Below are 22,343 nucleotides of genomic sequence, written 5' to 3' on the forward strand. Positions count from 1 at the left end.
CCCCTAGCACTGGTCCTTGTGGAGCACCACTGATCACAGACCTCCAGTCAGAAAAACATCCCCCTCCCATCACCCTCTGCTTCGGTGACAAGGTCAAATTTGTATCCCATGTGACTTCATCCTCCAGACCGGCCTATCACAAGTCCATGCAGACAATTTATCGTACAGGGTGCCCTACATCCTGCTGGATAGTGACATTTACTAATTTTATTCCTTTTATTCATTTGTTCCAGTCTTCCTATCATTTCACATCTCTCCAGATTATATTCTGTCTGCTGTATCTGTGCAGAATATTATCCATATTATCTTCCTTCATAGTTGTTTCTGTCCTTCTCAGTGTTATATTTTCCCACCAAGCTTCTTACTGTTCGTAATCCTGAATATATAACATTCTGACCTCCAAGTCACAACATAGACTGATGTCGTGGCACTGTTGCTTTGCAGCCAACCAATTCAAAAATGTCCCATTCATTTCAGTACTATCTTAGTTTCAGTCATTGAACCAATCTCCAATTTAAGTCAAATGCAAAATGCTGAAGGGAATCAGCTGGTCAGGCAGCATCTGGGTGAAAAAATGGACAGACGACGTCTCGGGTCAGGACTTTTCTGCAGAAACGTCGTCTGTCTATTCCCTCCACAGATGCTGCCTGATCTGCTGAGTTCCTGAGTTCCTTCAGCACTTTTGTGTTTTGCTCTTGATTCCACATCTGCAGTTTCTTGTGCCCCCAATTTGTCATTGGTAAAAACACTGAATCCCATGAGTCTTAATTTTGCGCATGAATCCTGTGTGGCACCTTATCAAAGGCTAACAGAATGTAAATTCACTACTCATTAATTCCATATTATACTGCTAGTTGCACCTCAAAACACTTTCCAATTTATCAAACACAATTTCCTTTTCACTGAGTCATGTTAACTCTCCATAACTATACTGAATACTTCAAAGTGCTGTTCTACAACATCTTATCAATGTATTTTAACTATTTTTAATTATTACTGATGTCAAGCTAGCAGTCCTGCAGTTAATAGTTTATCCGTCCTCCTTTCTGGAATGCTGTAGGTCAAGTGTTCTCTACATATTTTTGAAAAACAAATTCAAGGTAGCCATTAAATGTGAATGTCAGGTTCAGAAATTAGTCAATATTTAGCCCTTTGTTCACTCCAGGATATTTTTTATTAATAATTTTCCATTCATTAATCACACATTGGATAATTGTTTTTCCACAACTTAAAATACCTTTTGTGCCTTCCTCTTTTAGACAGGTACAATGTTTCATGCTTCTGCAATTTCACCATATAATTATTTCTGTCTCTATCTCTAAAGGCACATGTTTGTATTCATTAATTTCTTCCTTACCATAAATGCTTTCAGAATGTTTCTCAAAAATTAACCATTTTATGCTCCCATCTTATTTTTATGTCATTCTTTGCCAATTAAAAAAAAAACCTCATAATCCTCAGTCTTGCTCCTTTTCTGACAATATCTTTCACTTCATTCATTAGTTGCAGATATATTACTTTTCCATTGTAGTTTCTCATTTATCATGGAATGTATATTTGTTGAAAATTTTGAATTGCCTAATACAGTTTACCGACTTATAGTTTTTGATATCAATTTAGAGTATATCTGAGTTAATTAATTCAGTTGTATCTCTGTTTTCACCTGAAATGCAAACTCTGCTTATTTGTGCATAGATGCTGCCTGACCTGTCAGTGTCTCCAGCATATTCTGCTGGAGACATTATTCTGCATAATTTAATCTAATTTCACAGTCTATTTCAGCTATCTCAATCATTCATATTTCTATGACTGGCTTTGTTTAAATCTAAGACTAATTTTCACTCAACTAAATAATTCTCATATTTAATATAACATTCAGCAGACCCCTTTTCTTCTAATATGATTGGTAATTAATCATGTCTATTTGGATAATGTATTTCTAAAACAGTTGAAAACACTTATCAGTCTAGTGTTATAGAAACATGTTTTGAATGCATTCAAGTAGACATTTTTCTCCACATTATATTTTCCAAATCAGTGAGTTCTGTCAAGTTCCTTGATGATTACATTAACTTTTTAAACTTGCCCTTCTCTTATTTATTTAGACTGACAAAACTAAGGGCACTATAAATTATTCCTATCAATATTTTCTTATTTCATAGCTTCATGCATGTTGATTTTGTATCTTAATTTTCTGAGCTGAGATCTTTTCCTCTAGTTGATCTGTATCATATATTTTAATATCAAAGGTATTTTTTCTATATGTAACCACTGGTACTAACCAACACATGTTCTCACTTCCCCAGGTTTGATGACAGTAGATTTAAATGAAAGGTTAACCCTGTTTATCTTTCTAAAGATACTACTTCACCTGCTGAGTACCTCCAGCATAGTCTACGTTTATTTACTATATCAATTGGGAACTTCTGAAAACATGTCAGAATACTTGACAACTGTAATATGTTGCATGTTGCAATTAAAAGTCACATAAGCCTGTGGGTATATTTGACCAGATATATTTAATCTACTATAAAATATAATTCAATTAAAATATTTTAAAATAAAGCCATGTTGTTGAATGTTTACATTTCATTTGAAGTGGTTGATTACTAAAGTTGATCGATTCATCTATTGTAGACATTTTTTCAGGGAAGAGACACCTACAATTCATAAGTATTTCAGCCTTTAAGCCAATTAACACATTCTAAAGTACTTGTAAAACAGCCAAAACAACAAATGTGTCAATATAATGTTAGCATCTTGTCATATAATGTCAGGAAATAATCAAAATAACGTGGCTGATATATGTACAGTTCATAAAGGGACTGGGTGGCGAGAGAGGGGCTGGACTCTGGTGGGTTGGGACTGGGCCTCCACACCCACCCTGTACATGGGAGGGGCCCAGAACCCATCAAACAACCCGACTTGGCTTGGGAGCGCAGTGTGTAGTTTGGGACTAAAAAGCACAGAAACAGACGGCTGCCACACTCACCACAACGGAGTATTTCTTCAGGTCCTGCAGTCCGGCTAGGTACATTTTCACGCCGGCTGGTTTCCCGCGGCACAGGCCCGGTCCTGGCTGGCGCGCCGCTCACTCCACGGCGTAGCGAGCATTCTACCGGCCTTGTGTCGCCACAATGCCCACATGTGACGCCCAAAGTCGCATGTACCGCGCTCACCGACACTGCGCACACCTCGATGGCGGCCTCTCAGAAACAACATGTGTTGGGAGTGAAGGCGCTTGGGCACCAACAAAGATCATAGAGGAGGTTACACAAAAAAGCTGGAGAAACTCAGCGGGTGCAGCAGCATCTATGGAGCTTTACCAATGTGTTAGGCCGTAAACGTTGCTTTAACAATGCACCTGCACCAATGCTGGTCAGGTACCAACGAGCCTGGCACCAATGGTGGTCTTGTACATTTGAGCCTGGAATCATTGGTAGTCTGGGATCAACAAGCCTGGCACCAATGGTGGTCTGGTACCAACGAGCCTGGCACCAAAGGTGGTCTGGTACCAATGAGTTTGTCACCGATGGTGGTCTGGTACAGTTGTGCCTTGCATCAATGGCAGTCTGAGATCAACACGCCTGGCAACAGTGATGGTCAGGTACAATTGAGCGTGGCATCAATGGTAGTCTGGTTATCAATGAGCCTGGCACGAATGGTAGTTTGTTACAATTGATAATGGTAATGGTAGTTTGGCATCAATGGTTGTTTTGTACCACTTCGCCTGACACTGATGGTAGTCTGGTACCAATTTGCCTAGCACTAGGATAGTCTTAGTCTGGTACCAATGGGTATGGCACCAATGGTAGTTGTGTTCCCCTTGCACCCGGCATCAATGGTTGTTTGATATCAATGGGCCTGCCACCAAGAGTAGAAATAAGGAACTGCGGATGCTGATTTACAAAAAAGATCTCAAGGTGCTGGAATAACTTAGCAATTCAGGCAGCCTGGAGAACATGGGTAGGTGACATTTGAGTATGGATCCTACTTTACACTGAAGAAGGGTCCTGACCTGAAATGTCACCTAGCTGTGTTCTCCAGATATGCTGCCTGACCCGCTGAGTTATTCCAGCACTATGTGTCCTTTTTGGCACTAATAGTACCAATCTGCTTGGCAACAATTTACTCACTTTTGAAGAAAGTATTTTCTTGTGTTCAGAAATTGCTGGGCTATGCAGACTCAAATAGGATTGATGGGCAACCATTTAGTATTATTCAATGATTCCAGAGAGTAATAGGATCAATCATTCTTCAAGATAAGAATGGTATAATTGCAACGTGGCTAGAATTTATATACATTTAAGATTTTTAATTTGTGGTCTGCAGTATTTTGTTTGTTGGATACAGCCCTGCAATATTAGTGAGGCATTTGCAGGATCTTGACGGTGAAGAAATGGTGAATATCAAACTAATGTGTGATTTGGAGATTATGGATCTTGGGCAGATGAGTTTCTTGCTGAGCGAAACACAAAGTGCAGGAGAGACCTCAGTGGGTCAGTCAACATTAGTTTCATACTGAGGTTCCTTCTGTAACGTCCTTAGGCCTTACTACTCCAAGTTTCTTTCTTCCTGAGCATAAGATCCTGTGGCTCCAAAGGTGACTGCATTTTAATCTAAATTACATTTAAAGGTACCTGTCCAAAACACACCACCCATGTATTTCTGTTTCTTTTCCTTTTGGAAAATAGATATATTTGTTTTGAAACAAAAGCATGTGAAGAATGCAATCTGAACAGTCAATTTGGAGCTACTGAGCACTGTTGTGGTTCTTTCCCTTATTTGGTTCCTCGTCTCACCCAAAGTTTTGTGAAGTGTTTCAGTTCCTCTCTTCTGAAGCTTTGTTATTGGTACTGGTTATTATTGTTACATGTACTGAGACACGGTGGAAAACGTTGTATTTTGCATGCTGCCCAGGCAAATCATTTCATACTGGAGTACATCAGGTAAGTGTTAAAGAGGAAAAGGACATAATTTAGAGTATAGTGTGACTTTTTTTCAGCTACTGAAACAAAAGTCCAGTTAACAAAACATGCAAGGGTATAATGAGGTAGATTGGCAGATCGGGAATACAGCTTTGGTATATACGAGTCAAGAGTCTGTTTACAATCGGGAAGAAGCTATTCTTGAATCTGGTAGTATGTACCTTCATGCTTTTCTATCTTTTGCGCAAGGAGAGAAGAAAGAATGATCAGGTAGTGAGTGATCTTTGATTATATTGGCAACTTTCCCCGAGATGGTGTGAAGTATTTTGCACATTTTTATACCACGTTTCCCTTGGGTGTTCCAGTTTCCTCCTATATCCTAATCAATTTCATGCTGTAAATTACCGCTAGTGTAGGTTTCTGACAGAAAACATAGTGGGGGTTTAATGAGCACACAAGAGAATGGGTGAAGAGGTTACAGGAAAATAAGAGAAGGGACTAATGGGATTATCCTGTGAGCCATTTTACACTCAATATGCCAAATAGCTGCATATGACACAATAAATATTTTTAATTAATTTGCTATACCTCTGCTCCAAGTATAAATTAGATTCTGACAACACTTCTCTCTCCACAGGCATTTCCAACATTTCTATTTTTGTTTGCACTCTACCCATCAGTACACCTCAGTGCGGAAACACTTCTCTGATTTCAATTTTAATCCCCAAGCCCCTCTGGATACAAAGGCTATTACTATGAGATTTATTTCCTGTGTCTCTGCACTTTGGATCGGTTGCTTTAATTATAAAAGAACTTTGATCAGGATCCACAGTTGTGTCAGCTGTGACAGCATATATGAACCGATTCAACTTCAAGCCGAGAGAGACCATATGATTCAGTCATTACATGGGCCAGTTATTGCCAGTACTAGTACTTCGATGATGAATAGCCACCCCTCTTGTCCCTGTTTATCCAGCACCAGTCTTCACACCGTCAGCGGGACAGGCAGCATCTGGAGAAGTGTCTCGACCCGAAACGTCACCCATTCCTTCTATCCAGACATGATGCCTGTCCCGCTGAGTTACTCCAGCTTTTTGTGTCTATCTTCAGTTTAAACCAGCATCTGCAGTTCCTTCTTGTACACCAGTCTTCAGTGGTTCATTTCACACACTGCTGTAATAAAGTCACCATTGTATAGCTGCAGGCCACAGCCCAAACATATCGAATATTCAGACATCCAGACCAACACCACTCTGTTGAATCAGTACTCAGCGGAATGGTGTTAAAGCAAGGACGTCAATTCTGTAAACGATACAAAGTTGGTAAATGTCAATTTTGACATCCAGTAAACTTTCAGTACCACTTAAAACTGGGATGATCTTTTCATATAAATGCCTGTTAGAATAAGCTTTAGTGTTTACCCTGTCATTTGTACTATAGCAGAGACCATTATGCCCCACTCTCAACTGCTCAGCAGACCAAGTTCTTGAATAATCTCCGCCTTGTTGTCCAAATAAATCAATGATAAGTTCTACATTCTTCAATTCCATCAGTTTCCTGGCTACCTACTTTGGTGACCTAGAATGTAATTGTCTTGATGGATGCAAAACTGAGCTTTTACACTACTTCGAATACATTGCCAAATTATGTTCATACTCCTATGTATTCTGCATTTTACCCTACATCACTTAAAGTCACGTTGCAACTTCAAGAATTAACCTGTGCTTTCTCTACTACTTTTCACAAACCTCAGCTAACTCAAAACTGTGTCCCTCTTACTCACCCAAAGTCCCTTGCACCTTGAGCCTCATCAGCTGTGAAAATAGTAATTTTCTAGTCGCTGATAATGATATGGAAAGGCTCAATTAATATTTCCAAATACATACACCATGCTCCATGCAGTTCCAGATCTTTTGTCTCCATCACACAATTCTCTCTATTTATCCATCAATACTACTATGGTTTACTACTGTCAAGTGTCTGCTTCCCGATGGTCTGATGGCAAGATGTTCAAATGCTCACATTCTGAACTCAACTTTTTCCTGTGTCCTCAATCGGTTTCCGTTGTAATCCCCCAAGCCAGTTATCTGAGCAACTATCTATATCTATATATCTATATAAATAAAAGCAGATTTATTTTTCTTATAGCTGTTAAAAGTAAAGGATGCTAGACACTAAAATAAACATTTTATTTAAAAATTAATTAAGATTCCACAATCCACGTGTTTAAAAATCTGGAATTCAAGTACAGATGTTACAGAGATAAGCAAGAATAGTTAAGAAGTGATCTACATCACAGTCGTAAGATCAAGAACAATCTAGGTTGGATATTTGAACTGTACTGATAGTCAGTCTGGACTACCACAGTATTCTTATTTGTCTGGCTATGCTGGATTGTGGATGGAAAATAATTTTGCAATTCAGAGGATGTACTGGAAGTTCCTGTAAATGATGGAGCAGGCCAGGTTATAATTTTCTCTGTTATCAGATAGTCTATGGACACTGAAAAGACATGTGCATATTGGTCATTTTCGTGTCATGTTAGAAAGTAATAGTTTTGTACACTTTGATAGACATGTACATTGGACATTGTAGTGTCATTAGAAGTTAATAGTAATGATTTGGCGTCAAGCAGAATAAACCAGAGTTTGAATAGATGACTATTGTGGGGAAAAAGGATTTAAAAACAACCCTAAACCCTTTCAAACTGAGATATAGATCACATCAGACACCAATTCCAAAATACAAAGTAACTTTTCCAGAATTCATATCAATTGAAGGTTTTGCAACAGGATTTTAATATCTAATGTAATCAGAATTGTTTCTGTATGATCTGAAGCTGATAGCAACATTATAAATTAATAAAGGGGGATGGGGCAGAAATCAATAGCATTTGTTTTGGGAAGAGTGGCAAACAAATTGTCCACAATTTCAAGCCACTACCCATGTTGTTTGGTAGACTCTTCAGCAGCAAAGATGTACATGTAAGGTGAATGACATGACTGAATATTTTAGTATGTGTTCAAATCTATATACACAGTCGCTTGATTTGGAACACCACCCTAGTGCTACGTAAGCAAATATTAACTGTCACCACATATAAAAGGATTGCCCAAACTCAGGAAATATCAATCAAGTTATTTTAAAACTGAGGTAAACAATAAAGCACAGTGCACGACCCCGTTGTGCATGAACACAATAGGAGAGACGGGATGAGGAAAATACCAACAAGCTTTTCTTTTCTAAACATTGTCAGAAAAAGAGAACATTGATGGGAATGAGACATTTAACAATAGATGCACATGGAAAGATCAATTTTGCAAAAGGAAGCGGCAGTCATATTTTTGATTCAGTGCAGACAATCTCTAGATTGGAGTGAAAGATGGAATGAAATATTCAGGGGAGACTGATGCAGTTGAACAGTTTCCTTTGTTGTTCTAGGTGTAGCTGTGTCCACACAAGGCCAACATATTTCTAGCCAGTCCCTGACCCCATATGTAATGTAGAAAAAAGATGTCTGAAATTTTTTTAGAGGGATGTACCTTTATATTTGTGTGCATTTTGGGTTACATACAAATATTAAAGAAATTATTAAAAACATGTCTAATATATTATTGTAAGTGCATAAAATGTTTGGCTTCTTTATAAAAATCACACAACAGAATCACTCAGAGATATAGCTTTTCCTTCCCTTTTAACCAATTTGAATAATTTTGTTGCTAAAATTAAAATTTTAAAACGGGTTACATTTCTTGTCAATGCGCATGGTAAAAAAAACAAGAGTTTAGCACATTTGCTCTTCGGTAAAACATCTTCTGAATTAACAGTGCCTAATTCCAAGCTCTGCTCTCATTTTGGCATCAGTGGCTTGGATGTGAAATTACAGAAGGATTAGGGACATCTTTGAATCCTGTCAATGTCCAAGTCCTGCTGGGTATGCATTCCCTCCTTACAGTCATATTCTCCAGTTCCTGATTGCGGAGATGTGCTACCTGAACAGGTAACTTGGTTGTCCTCCAGTTCATGCAACACAGACATGGATGTTTCTGTTGATATTTGACCTGTATTAAACCAAGTGAAAGAATTTTCCACGGCTTCCAGTTGCAGGTCTTGTTCAGGAATTGACGGATGTTCAGCTTTCGCTCTCCGTCCTTTCTTTGCAAGCTGCCGAGCTTTCTGGATGTCTGCAAGCAGTTCCTGATTTCCCTCTTTCCAAACTCTATACTTTGCTGCTGTCAAATGAGGATCCTCCAGGATCTTGTTAATTGATTGCAAATCCACAATTTTAGCCTAAAAATAGTCAGATAATCAGTTAGTGACCACAACAGCAAAACAGAAAGAAAAAGCAGATAAATCCTTCAATGGGACTGATTTAAACACTTGCCTTTAGTGTGCTCTTAAGAGCTCGGAGATTGTGTACTTTCTCGTTGATAATTGGGTTCTTATTTCGTCTGATGAACGACTGATGATAATCTTTTCGAAAGGGTTGTTCTTTGCCGATTAATGACAGCCCACCTTGCTCTAACATTTTCATTAACACCTCCAATTCGTCATTGGAATTCTGGCTGGGTTCTAAGTACATGGACATAAGTATCAGTGAGTTTTGTGCAGTAAACAGTATTGACAATACCCAACAGTTGTGCACAAGGAAAAGGAATGTTCCTTAAAGCTAAAGATAGCCTAATAAAAAAGTTTGACGAGCAAAAGTTCGGTCTTAATTTGTGTTGAGTTTTAGTTTGATGATATCAGTAGTCAGTTTATTTTACATAATTAATTACTAGTACTGTAATAATGAGTATGAGCAGAAAGACTGCATGAGAGCTGCAGGTAGTAATGGGTTAAAGTGGTAAGGTCAGCAAGAGCAGAGCATGGAGAGTTGCGGGTTAAGAGATAGGTAAAAAGGAAACAGGATCAGTAAGTGGAGACGTGGATAAAGCGGTGGAAAAATAAACAATGTGCTGTTTATAATGAAAGAGCAAGGAGGTGGGTGGCAGTGAGATTAGGGCACAGAAAGCAGGGCTTAAAACAGGTGTGAGAGCACAAATATAGAGGCAGTGGCCGTGTGACGAGAATGGATACAGCAAAAATCAAGAATTGACTAATAGATTAAAGTGGATCAGCAAATAAAAGTGGCATTGATTGAGCGGTGGTGAGTGCAGAAGATAGTGAGATCTATGTAGGAGACAGTGAGAGCCGTTACTAGTGGATCAGGAGGCAGCACACACACTGTGAATGGCATGATGGCTTAAAATGGCCGGCAGATCTGTGCGTATATCTGCAAGCAGGCAGGAAACGACGAAAGCCAAGAACAACTTAGGAATGAGAAACTTACTTTAAAGTCATAAACCATTGTGAATCTGTGTTATTCTTTACTTCAGATGGCTGTGGATGCTCCACCTTGAATATACTCAATAACTAAGATCAGGGCAGGCTTAATAGACGAGGTGGAAGTTTAGCCTTGTTCTCATTGAATAGCAGAGCAGGCTTGAGGAACCCTCTGACTTCATGCTTCTATCTCTAAAATTCTAATGTTCTTATTTTAGCAAGCTTCACAAATACCATGTTTTTATTGACTAATAACAAGGTGTACTTCAGTGAATGACAACAATTGCAATGAGCATTTTCAGTCTAGTCAATGAATCTCAGAAAACCTATCGAGATTGGGGGCAATATCAGCTGCCGCAGTCCCTTCTTGATACAAGGGAAAGCATCGGCACAGGAAGAGGTGGCAGCAAATTACAGTTACTTTGGAAGATGCCAACTGCTCTCAGTAAGGTTAGAGTAAATCATGACTGAGATACTCTGGCTACAAATGGATAGGTAAAAGTGGAACCAAATAAGAGCAACCTTACTGATCTTTACTATATATTTTTTCATTAAGTTCTGCCAGGGATTCTGGTATTTCTGGCAACATCATCATTTAATGCCCATTTGTGTTTGTACTACCATCAACACACGCCACAGTCCTTCCAGGATTTTGATTTAGTGAAGATGGAACAGCAAAACATTTTCAAGCCAGTATGGTGTTCGAGTGTGAATGCTCTCAACATTAAGCCAGCATTTGATCTAGTGGTATTAGTCCTAGTAAATTTGAAATCAAGGGCAGTCAGAAACCTTTCTGCTATCTGGAGTCAAACCTGGTGCAGTGGATAGGTTAATTATCTCCACCCTAAATTTCAGAAAAAAGCATTGAAATAGCATCTTTCTGCGACTTCATCAATAACCTTCCACCCAGCACATTATCCGTTTATAATGAGGATTTTTTGTTTATGATTGCAATGTTTCATTCCTTTTACAGTTTCTCAGATAATCAAATGATTTATGCTTGGCTAGTCACAACTACAGTAAACAAGTTCAAAGTCCATTTTTAACAAGAGACAGAGGCTAGCCATCTATCTTTCAATTGCAATCGCCTTGCATCTTTGAACATCTTCCAACAATCCTTTGGGATCACCACTGACCTAAAACTAATAACCTTGTTAATATAGTTGTTATAATGAAAATCAGAGGCTAGGTGATTTAGAGGAGGAGTGACTCACCTGACCCAGTGGAATGCAGGAAGAAATGGACTGATGAGAATTGTCTATAGCAATCATGCACCCAGTGAAAGGCTGTGACTCGGGTGCAGGCATATGTGTCAACACATTTTCCCACTAATTACCTTTAAATATTTTCCTACATTAATTTCAGTATCTGTTTTATGATTTTTTGACAGTTCCTACCCGAAATCAGTTCTTTCTCCTTACTGGGGCTGGATGGCCCACTGCTGGGAACTCCACCTTGTCCACTTTGTACGTAGTCACCCACTGATTGCCTGAGCTGTTCCGTGACAGAAATGTCACTGATCCTCTGTGCCAGCTGCAAACAAACAGGGACATGGTTGCACTGGACATTCACAACCTGATTATCTACATCTGTGGCAAAACATTCCTGCATGGACATTACTACTTATGATTTAAGCATTTCCTTTAGATGTCAACGAAATCCTTCCTTTTAACCACCTTACCTCCCTTCCTTCGTGGATTCCCTCTCCCCATATCCTCTCACTGCAACTTCCTTATCTCTGCCCCAAAAGGAGTTTAAAAATGGAATGGCTAGGTGAGCAGTTCAAAATGACAATCATGCTTCAAGAAGCTCTCAATACATTCAACATGGTTAGATTGCCAGGGAGACCTGGCTGAGATTAGCTGGTGCAGTAGAATTTCAGTGCAGGGCCAACCAAGGTCAATTATGGGCTTTCCCCACCCCTGACTGTGAAATCCTTACTTAAAATTGGAGCACTATTTGTGCTCATCCTGGTCCTGATAACCCAAGCATTCTGATCTACTGACGTGATGAGATGCAACCTGCACACACTGAAGAAGTTTACTTGTGAACCATGCGAGTATAAGAATCAGGACTCCATGATGAAGCTTTACTGGGCTTTGGTTAGGCTGCATTTGCAGTAGTGCATGTAGTTCTGGTCACCCCAATACAGGAAGGATGTGGAGGCTTTGGAAAGAGTGTGCATTGGAGGTTGACCAGAATGATGCCTGGATTACGGGGTTACAGGGACAGGTTGGACAGACTTGGATTGTTTTCTCTGGAACATCGGAGGTTGAGGAGAGACTTGATAGAATATATAACATTATGAGAAGCATAGATGGGGTAGATAGTCAGAACTATTTTCCTAGGATGGAAATATCAAATGCCATAAGGCATAGAGTAATGCCCCTGTCCCACTTAGGAAACCTGAACGGAAACCTCTGGAGACTTTGCACCCCACCCAAGGTTTCCGTGCGGTTCCCGGAGGTTTTTTGTCAGTCTCCCTACCTGCTTCAACTACCTGCAACCTCCGGCAACCACCTGCAACCTCCGGGAACCACAGCAACTCTTACATTCATCCCAGCACCATTCACACTCACGGCCATATTACCGCAAATGCTAATACAATTTCTGGCCCTCTTCAATCCTATTTTGTCAGTACTCACGAGGTAGGACTTAGCCCTGGAAGCAGAAGGAACATCTGGAGAATCATCGCATTCTTCTGTCTCTGTCTCACTCCAGCAATCTGTTGCAGAACAGCATTTAGTTTAACAGAAAACTAAGCAGCATGACATTTTTGAAATTAAAATTGGGGCATGAAGTATGGATGCATTTAGAATCAATGGTATTACATCCCTCTCCAGTGGCAGCTTACATGTATTACAGCAACAAGCAAAAAATCATTCAAGCTGCAGAGAAACAGGTCGTAATTAAAATTTAATTCAAATGTTTAGTAGGAAATAAATCGATGCATCTGGATTGTATAGATATAATGCTGCTTAAGGACATGAATACAAGATCTTGTATCTCTTGATTAGAAAATCAAGAGTTTAAAATCTGCTCCAGAGATGTGCAATTAAGTAGGGCTGACTCTCCATGTACAAATAAGGAAGTAACACACTGACAAAGGTGGAATATTTTGGATAAGAAATTAAGTTGACACCCTGGCTTCCCCATGAGAGATATATGGAAATAAATGCCACAACCAAAGTAGTTTACTTTGACCAGCAGAGTGATGGTCGCTCCAGCATTCTTCTCTACCGTCACAGCTAATCTCGGATCACTTCCACTCCCCTGACAACCTGACATCCACACATGGGTTTTTTCTGCAGGGATCACCAAACGCAGGCAGAAGTGCTGGCCTTCACCCCACTCTCTATCTAACTTGTCTCACCCCAACCCCATACAAAACTGAAACACAGAAGACACTATCCACCTTGTTTCACAACTAGCCAACCTAGTGCAGTCAGAAGGCGAGGTCAGGGGTCCTTGTGCTCCATGTTTCAATACCAAACAGTGTTGAATGGTTATCCATAAAGGCAGCAGCAAGTTCATCTTATATTTAGGGAAAATTCGTAACACTGCTGCTTACCTGGGACTAGAAACACAATATTCATGGTCAAATTATTGTTCACTAGGTTTATAGAATATCCAGGGCATGATCCCCAGCACATTTTATTGGTACTTGCTTCTCAAGTGGCACAGTATTGGTTGTGGCAGTGATGGGTGCGCAAGAAGGGGATCCCCCTGTGCCCGGCACACTTTTGAGTCTACGCAGAGTTGGAGTGGGAATGTTCTCACCTTCTTCTTTGTTTTCATAATGTTTCTCGGTTTTGTATTTCTGGACGGCACTGATGATGCTGTTAATCCACCTACAGAAATAAATGAAACTTCAGAACCAGAGATACAACAGACTGCAATGAGCAACAAAGGGCAATCACCGATGCATCATCCACAAATTATAGTGTATTAGCAATAACAGACATTATGTTCCTGAACACAGATTTGAGGGGATCTAAAACTCTACCCTCACATCACAGGACAACATTTCCAGGCAGACTGCATCAGAGAACAAAAGTTACTTGTGTTTAAAAAGGAACTGCAGATGCTGGAAAATCAAAGGTACACTAAAATGCTGGAGAAACTCAGTGGGTGCAGCAGCATCTACGGAGCGAAGGAAATAATCAACGTTTCGGGCCGAAACCATTCCTCAGACTGATGGGGGGTGGGGCGGGGAGAAGAAAGGATAAAGGAGGAGGAGTAGCCTGAAGGCTGAGGGAAGGGAGGAGACAGCAAGGGATAACAAAATTGGTAACAAATAGTAACAAATCTTACTTGCCGCTTCAACTATTTGGACGGAGAACTGGAGAACAATTATTTCTCAGTGAGTTAATATGCACATTTACAAAATGCATTAAAGTACCTGCAATAATATCACTAGCTTATTCAGGAGCACAATCCAAGTAATGACTTACTTCCTCATTTCATCCACATTGTCTGCTGAAAACACAAAAGACTTGAACTTGCGATGACAAAGCTGGAAGACACTAGAGAGGGTCAGAAGAGAATAATTAGAGGGAAAAGCATTCTTTTACCATCTCAGGTAGAGGATATTCTTGTGCATCTGCTCAAAAAGTGAGGCTTCTTTCAATGTTTAGTTATCACAGTCAGAATCGTTATCAGCATGCCCTATCCCCACACAATCAACCTACGAGTGGGTGTATATGTGTATATATTAAAAAACATTCTGAAGTCTACATACAGATTCTTCTTCTCAGAGCAGAAAAGGTTGAGGAATGAGGCATGATTGCAGGGTGATGGGATTTAATGAGTTCCAAATGAGTGTTTGAGTAAAGAGAGAGTAATATCTCTCATGATCCAATGACAGCTTAGGGATAATTGGGCAAAATGGTGGTGGAGGAAATGAGATTTCCTTTATGCAGCGAATCGTAAAACTGAAAGGGAAATTGGTCATAATCTTTACACGGATAAACATGTAGATCAATGAAGAGTAGAATAGGGATCGGCAGGAGAGCAAACATACACAATTGTATTCCGCTTCCCTACCCTGATGGCTGAGATAAGCCACGTCAAGACAGGCCAGATGTTGAGCTGTAAACTTTGTTACTCTTTACAGTTCAGTGTTAACTTTGGAATACATGTATCGGTTTAAGAATTTTTATTTTTTATTTTTTAAATTAGTCTCCAGGGCAGAGCATTTGAGAAATCAGTCAGGAAGTAAATACTATCCAAATTCTACAATCCACATAGATGCAAGCAAACTCACGTTTTCTCAATTCAGCATTAATGTGGTAGTGTTGTATAGGTTTAGTGAAATCCTCTCTCACATACTGAAATCATTTTGTTGCCCTTTCTTCTAAGGTATCTAACAGTTGTGGTCAAGAAAACTCAATCCCCTGCCAGAGCCGATCCAAATTTACAACAGTGCTGGAACGGTATTCTCCATCCAATCATTTTTTCCCCCATCCATTGGCCCCAACTTCCCATAGCTCACATAAATGGACATCGTCAAAGTGTAATGTTGGTGAAGTCTGCTGGTTCTCAGATACTTACAATTTCCTCTTGTGCTCTCCAGCTGCCTCCACAGTGTACGACGACAATTTGATTAATCCTTCAGCTTTCTCATCCTACCAGAAGCCATAAAACAGCAAATGATTCATCAAGACATTCACACAGACACTAATTTAGAGACTCGTTTATCATCTCCATTTTTAAGTCCTAGTTCAGCACAAATTTTCATTCCCCTTGTCCCCAGAATGAAAAGCATTCCTCAATCCACACAAAATAATCTTTCCACCTCAGTGCAAGAAAGACCCTGCCAATTTAACCACTTACCCCTGCACATCAACTGCATCGAGTGTATCCCGTCAGCAAATAAAGGGGAAAATTAAAACAATAACATAAGCTCAGGTGGTGATGGAAAAGAGTACATGACACAAGTAGCAAAGCCACAAACAGCAACAGGGTACGAGGCAGTTCCAGCCTAGGTTGTGGCCAGTGACTGCAATGACCTCATCACTCTAATAATGTTGTGAGCAAGATACAGACCAGAGGCTGAAAGACAGGGAAAAGATCAGGTATTCTGGGTCATGTCTTTTTAAGTTTAGTTTAGTTTTAGAGATACAGCGCGGAAACAGCCCCTTCGACCCATTAGAGATACTAGGGACAATTTTTACATTTACCAAACCAATTAACCTACAAACCTGTACGTCTTTGGAGTGTGAGAGGAAACCGAAGATCTCGGAGAAAACCCACGCAGGTCAAGGGTAGAAACTCCTTGTACCCGTACAAACTCCGTACAGACAGCGCCCGTAGTCGGGATCGAACTCGCGTCTCCGCGCTGCATTCGCTGTAAGGCAACAACTCTATCGCTGCGCCACTGTGCCGCCCTCCACGGTCTGCCCGCCCATTCTCCTGACTGTGGATCCCAGCACCAGCTGGGCACCAGCAGGTTCATAAGGGAGCTATATTTGTCAAATTATTCAGTAACAGAGTTGAGCATTAGTGTCTGTTGATTTGGTTTCTTATTTTTTGGCTCAAGGTTTACTTTTACGAAACCAATGCACAAGAGATAATCGTTAGGACGATCGTCTGCTGTGTTGATAAAGCCTTCAGACATAGTCCCATTCACATTCTCCTATTTGAATATACAGACACAGAGAGCCCCTGTGGTTATCTGGATTTACTAACAAACCAAATTAGGTGAAGATAAATAATGAATGAAGGCAGACCAGTTTAAACGTTAACAAAACACCCTTTAAAGGTCAGTAGCAATGTACGAAGTGGGAGGTTAGAGATCCAGCTTCTGGATAAACTAACTCCTGAATGAGTCACATGCTTCAGTGGAATTGGCAGCAGGCAGCTGAAAATTCATTTTAACTTACTGACTTCGCTGACTTTAAGATAAAAAATTTTTTAAATATCGGCGAATGCTTCAAAGCTGTGCAAAGAGGTTATTTTGCGCTTTCAGATCTGGCAACGCTGAGGGATACAGCTCATCCAGGGCCAACCTGAAAAAGGGAATTAGGAATGCTAAACTCAATCACAAACGACGGATTGAGGAGCATTTCCAAAACAACTCCGACCCCAAGCGCATGTGGCAAGGAATCAAATCCATTGCCGATTGCCAGAAAGTTAACACCCCCCCCAAGACAACGCCTCCCTTCCTGACGAGCTAAACCATTTCTATGCTCGCTTTGACCGGGACAACAAAACTCCAGCCATCAAAGTTGCTCCACCCCCGAATGAACAACCCCTCAGTCTCTCCACCTCTGCTGTACAAGATGCACTGAGCAAGGTGAATGAGCACAAAGCTGCCGGCCCCGATGGCATCCCTGGGCGGGTGCTCAGGGCATGTGCTGGACAACTATCCCTGGTCTTCACTGACATTTTCAATCTGTCACTGGCCCAGGGTGTCGTCCCCACTTGCCTGAAGACATCAACCATTGTGCCAGTGCCCAAACAATCAGCTACAGGGAGTCACAACGATTTCCGCCCAGTGGCACTCACCCCTGTCATTGCAAAGTGCTTTGAGTGGCTGATCTTGGCTCACCTCAAAGCCAGCCTCCCCCCCACACTGGACCCCCATCAGTTTGCCTACCGGACCAACAGGTCTACAGAGGACGCCATATCGGCGGCCCTACACTCTGCCCTGACCCACCTGGACAGCAATAACACCTACATCAGGATGCTGTTCATTGATTTCAGCTCCGCCTTTAACACTGTCATCCCCGCCAGCTTGATCACCAAACTCAGCGGACTTGGCATCTCCACCTCCCTCTGCAATTGGACACTGGATTTCCTCACCAACAGACCACAGTCTGTTAGGGTCAACAACCTCACCTCCTCCACTATAACACTGAACACCGGCGTGCTACAGGGCTGTGTGCTCAGCCCTCTCCTCTACTCCCTCTTCACCCATGACTGCATCCCCGATAATGGCTCCAATGCCATCATTAAATTTGCCGACGACACCACGGTGGTAGAACTGATCAGTGACAACGATGAGTCAGCCTACAGGGAGGAGGTCCAGCACCTGACAACCTGGTGTGCCAACAATAACCTCGTCCTCAACTCCAAGAAGACAAAGGAAATTATTGTTGACTTCAGGAAGACCAGAGGGGGCAGACAAACCCCCATCCATATAAACGGGACTGAGGTGGAGCGCGCCTCCAACTACAAATTCCTCGGGGTACACATCTCGGAGGATCTGTCCTGGTCCCTCAACACCTCCAAGCTGATCAAAAAGGTGCAGCAGCGCCTTTACTTCCTGAGGCTCAAGAAAGCTCACCTGTCCCCCCCAGATCCTGACCAACTTTTACTGCTGTACCATCGAAAGCATCCTGACCACCTGCTTCACGGTATGGTACAGCAGTTGCACCGTAGCGGACAGGAAGGCACTACAACGGGTGGTGAAAACCGCGCAGTACATCATCGGTGCCCCGCTCCCTGCCATGGATGCCCTCCACCGAAAACGGTGTCCGAGACGGGCCGGGAAGATCATCAAAGACCCCTCCCACCCTAACCATGGACTGTTTGCCCTCCTCCCATCAGGGAGGCGATACAGGAGCCTCAGGTCTCGTACTAGTAGGATGAGGAACAGCTGCTACAACAACACTATCACATTGCTGAACTCGGAGTCCCGCCGATAGATTTCTCCAGTCTCTCCGTCCACATTGTTTGCTTATTCTGTATTTTTATTTCTACATTACACTATTACCACGGACTGACGCTAAACTGCATTTCGTTGTACCCATACTTGTATTTGTGCAATGACATTAAAGTTGAATTGAATTGAATTGAATTTTGTTAAAATTGCCATCTTCTGGATTAAACATTAACCAGCGCACCTTCAAGTGTCTCAGGTCAGTGTAAAACATCAAGAAGAAAAGCAGAAGAATTGGCCTCAGGTGATCTGGCCAGTATTCATCCCTCAATCATCATGACAAAAACAAGTTATTTCAACATTGTCACATCACTCTGCAAGGATATTGCTGTATACAAACAGATTGTCTCATTTCCTGCAACTGTGATAACATTTCAATAGACTGTTAAGCACTTTGGGACCTCCTGAAGTAATGAAAAATCGTATCTACATGAAGATGGATTTGTTCTGGTCGGGATTTGTTCTGGTTTGAGGCACACAGTTTTGCTACCTGTAAATTTGCATTGGAATCTCTCCAACAGTCCCAGCACAGGTGATTCCTGCAGGAAGGCCTCCAAAATGTGACACCTTCCTGTACACTCACGTTCTCACTGTTGTACCAGTATAGGGTGTGACCCTTCAGGACAAACCAGCAGCGCTTCCATTTTTGGCTCATGAATCTACTATGCTCCTTCTTTTTCCAAAGCCAGCCATAACATTCTCCCAAACCGAGGTCCCTGCACGAAATCCGTCTGCGACTCAGTTTAGATGCAATCCCTGAGAGAGAGAGAGAAGGAAAATAAATAAATAAATCAGGAACATTCCTGGTAGAAGATTAATGCCACATTCTGACTACACAAAACGCATATGATGGCCACCACAACTGCAACTGCCACTACATTGGACATTGGGTAGATTGGCGAGGACCAGGGTTTTTCTGTTTGTTTTCGGACCACTTTTTATAAACCTGGTCCAATGCCAACACCTCAAAATTCCACCAGTTTATTGGTAGTGGTGCTACGGAGTTTCTCATAGTGAAAACTGTGGAAGCTACCCACCCAGTTCATTCCTTACTCTGACTACCTTTGAAGCAGTGTCCAGCATGGAACATACATGGGTACATGCATTTGGATAGGGATATTAGTAGGAATGGTTTAGAGGGATGTGGCCCAAACGCGGACGGACAGGACTAATGTATATGGGGCATCTTGGTCGGCATAGGCAAGTGGAGCCCAAGGGCCTTTTATCATGCCCTAGTACTATGATAGCAATTCATTAGCTGAGTATTTCCAGCATGGAAATATCAAAGACTAAAGGGCATAGCTTTAAGGTGAGAGGGGAAAGTTAAAAGGAGATATGTGCAACTAGTGTTTTTTTGTCTTTACACAGAGTGGTGTGTGCCTGGAACACTATGGCAATGGTGGTGGCAGATATGGTAGGGGCGTTTTGGAAGATTTCAGATAGACACGTGGAGTGGAATGTGGGAATGGATCATGTGCAGGCAGAAGAGATGTGTTTCATGGCATCATGTTCAGCATGTACATTGTGGGTCGAGGAGCCCGTCCCTGTGCTGTATTATTCTACAGATAGACACAAAAAGCTAGAGTAACTCAGTGGGACAGGCAGCATCTCTGGAGAACAGGAATGAGTGATGTTTCGGGTCGAGACCCTTGTTCAGACTGGTTAGGGATAAGGGAAATGAGAGATTTAGATGGTGTTGTGGAGAGATAAAAGAACAATGAATGAAAGATATGCAAAAAAAGTAATGATGATAAAGGAAACAGGCCATTGTTAGCTGTTTGTTGGGTGAAAATGAGAAGCTCATGCGACTTGGGTGGGGAGGGATGGAGAGATATTATATAGAGATACTATTCTATGTTCTATGCAAGGAGAGCAGTTAGGTAATAACTATCAAGAAGTTTCCTTGGCTACATTCAACCTGATGTCATGAGGCTCATGTGCTTCCAGAGTCAGTGTTGAGTATTTGCAATGCTACTCCCTTCACCCATGCTCTCTATCCAACTTCTTCCCATCAGCAGTCCAAGTTCAAGTGGCAAATCCAAGTTATTATAAATGGTGGCCAATTGAAAGAAGGTGCAGACCTGGGTGTCATGGTACAACTCATTGAAGGTACCACAGTGATCAGTATGTCCTCTGTGCAAAAGGATTTGAGTATAGGAGCAGGGAGGTTCTACAATGAACAGGGTCTTGGTGACCCACCTGGAAATTAAACAACTCCAAATCTGAGGAAGGACATTATTAGGCAGGGATCATACAGTGCATCCAACTGATTCCTGGATGTCAGGACTGTCTTATACCATAAAAGGGTGTGCAGGCTACTCTTCCACGAAATTTAGCTTTTTTTCGGTTCTCTGCCACAGAGGGTAGTTGAGGCCAGTTCATTGGCTATATTGTCACATGGCTCCGAGCTACAGTGAAAAGCTTTCTTCTGCAGGCTATCCAATCAAATCATATAATACTATATCGACGTACAATGAAGCCAGTTCAGTTTAGTTTATTGTCACGTGTACCAAGGTACAGTGAACGGCGTTTTGTTGCGGGCTAACCAGTTAGCAGAAAGACGATACATGGTTACAATCATTCCATTTACAGTGTACAGATACATAATAAGGGACAGTTCTGAGAGGACTTTAAGAGTTTAAGAAGATCATAGTTAAAGTGGGAATTGTTGCTGTAGGAGTACAAATTTACGAGCGTGGAGCGATTGTAATACAAGTTTGGAAGTCTGCTTCTGTGGCAAGCATGCAAATAGTTGGGCGCCATCTTGGAAACGGCCAAACTCAAGTATAATAGACAGAGCGAAGGGAAAGATACAGATTGCAGAATATCGATCCCAGCATTGTAGGGGATCAGTTCCAGAGACAAAGTCAAATACAAGTAATGAGTTAGAGATGAATCAGACAGTACGCAAGCTTTTGGCTTTTCCTCACGTGTGTACAGTATTGTCAACGACAGCAGGGCTCATGGGTTGGTTTCCTTCAGTTGATGAAAGTGGGCAAAGGTCTAGGAGCAGAAAGCTTTAGATAAAATAACTTGTACTCACCCTTTTTCTTCCGTCTGTTGCGCAATTGGATCTGAAATAAAATAAAATTTGTGAAAAATTTGAGTTGCAACAACCACATCAACGAGACCTGCACTGGGTCTCAAGCATTCCCAGCTGTACAATTCTTTAGCCTTTAGAGATACAGCGCACAATCAGGCCCTTCAGCCCACTGAATCGGCGCTGACCAGCGATCACCCCATACATGAACACCACATATTAGGGCCACTTTTTTTCCACAACTTACCAAAGCCAATTAACCCACAACCCTGCACATCTTTATAATGTGGGAGGAAACCTGAGCACCCGGAGAATACACGATGAATCATAGGGAGAGCGTACAAACTCTGCACACACAGCACCCCTGTTCAGGATCCATCCCGGG

The 22,343-nt window shown here is 41.5% G+C and overlaps 2 protein-coding genes across 3 annotated transcripts in view; both read right to left on the reverse strand.

Moving 5' to 3' along the window:
- The window catches only part of LOC129709812 (cation channel sperm-associated protein 4-like), a 62,072-nt gene extending 55,036 nt beyond the window's left edge, over nucleotides 1-7,036 (reverse strand). The window contains exon 1 of the mRNA XM_055656418.1: nucleotides 2,993-7,036. Within this exon, the coding sequence (XP_055512393.1) occupies nucleotides 2,993-3,037 (45 nt within the window). The 5' untranslated portion in view covers nucleotides 3,038-7,036. The remainder of the gene's footprint in view (nucleotides 1-2,992) is intronic.
- A 62-nt stretch (nucleotides 7,037-7,098) lies between these two features.
- cnksr1 (connector enhancer of kinase suppressor of Ras 1) overlaps nucleotides 7,099-22,343 on the reverse strand; it is a 63,171-nt gene continuing 47,926 nt past the window's right edge. For both annotated transcript variants that reach the window (XM_055656416.1, XM_055656417.1), the window contains 9 exons: nucleotides 21,962-21,992; nucleotides 19,502-19,674; nucleotides 15,807-15,880; nucleotides 14,708-14,779; nucleotides 14,034-14,104; nucleotides 12,899-12,978; nucleotides 11,651-11,786; nucleotides 9,313-9,500; nucleotides 7,099-9,218 (listed from right to left, as the gene is read on the reverse strand). In XM_055656416.1, the coding sequence (XP_055512391.1) occupies nucleotides 8,820-9,218; nucleotides 9,313-9,500; nucleotides 11,651-11,786; nucleotides 12,899-12,978; nucleotides 14,034-14,104; nucleotides 14,708-14,779; nucleotides 15,807-15,880; nucleotides 19,502-19,674; nucleotides 21,962-21,992 (1,224 nt within the window). In that variant the 3' untranslated portion in view covers nucleotides 7,099-8,819. The remainder of the gene's footprint in view (nucleotides 9,219-9,312; nucleotides 9,501-11,650; nucleotides 11,787-12,898; nucleotides 12,979-14,033; nucleotides 14,105-14,707; nucleotides 14,780-15,806; nucleotides 15,881-19,501; nucleotides 19,675-21,961; nucleotides 21,993-22,343) is intronic.

Source organism: Leucoraja erinacea, chromosome 26, assembly GCF_028641065.1.
Source record: "Leucoraja erinacea ecotype New England chromosome 26, Leri_hhj_1, whole genome shotgun sequence".
NCBI classification, from domain to species: Eukaryota; Metazoa; Chordata; class Chondrichthyes; order Rajiformes; family Rajidae; genus Leucoraja; species Leucoraja erinaceus.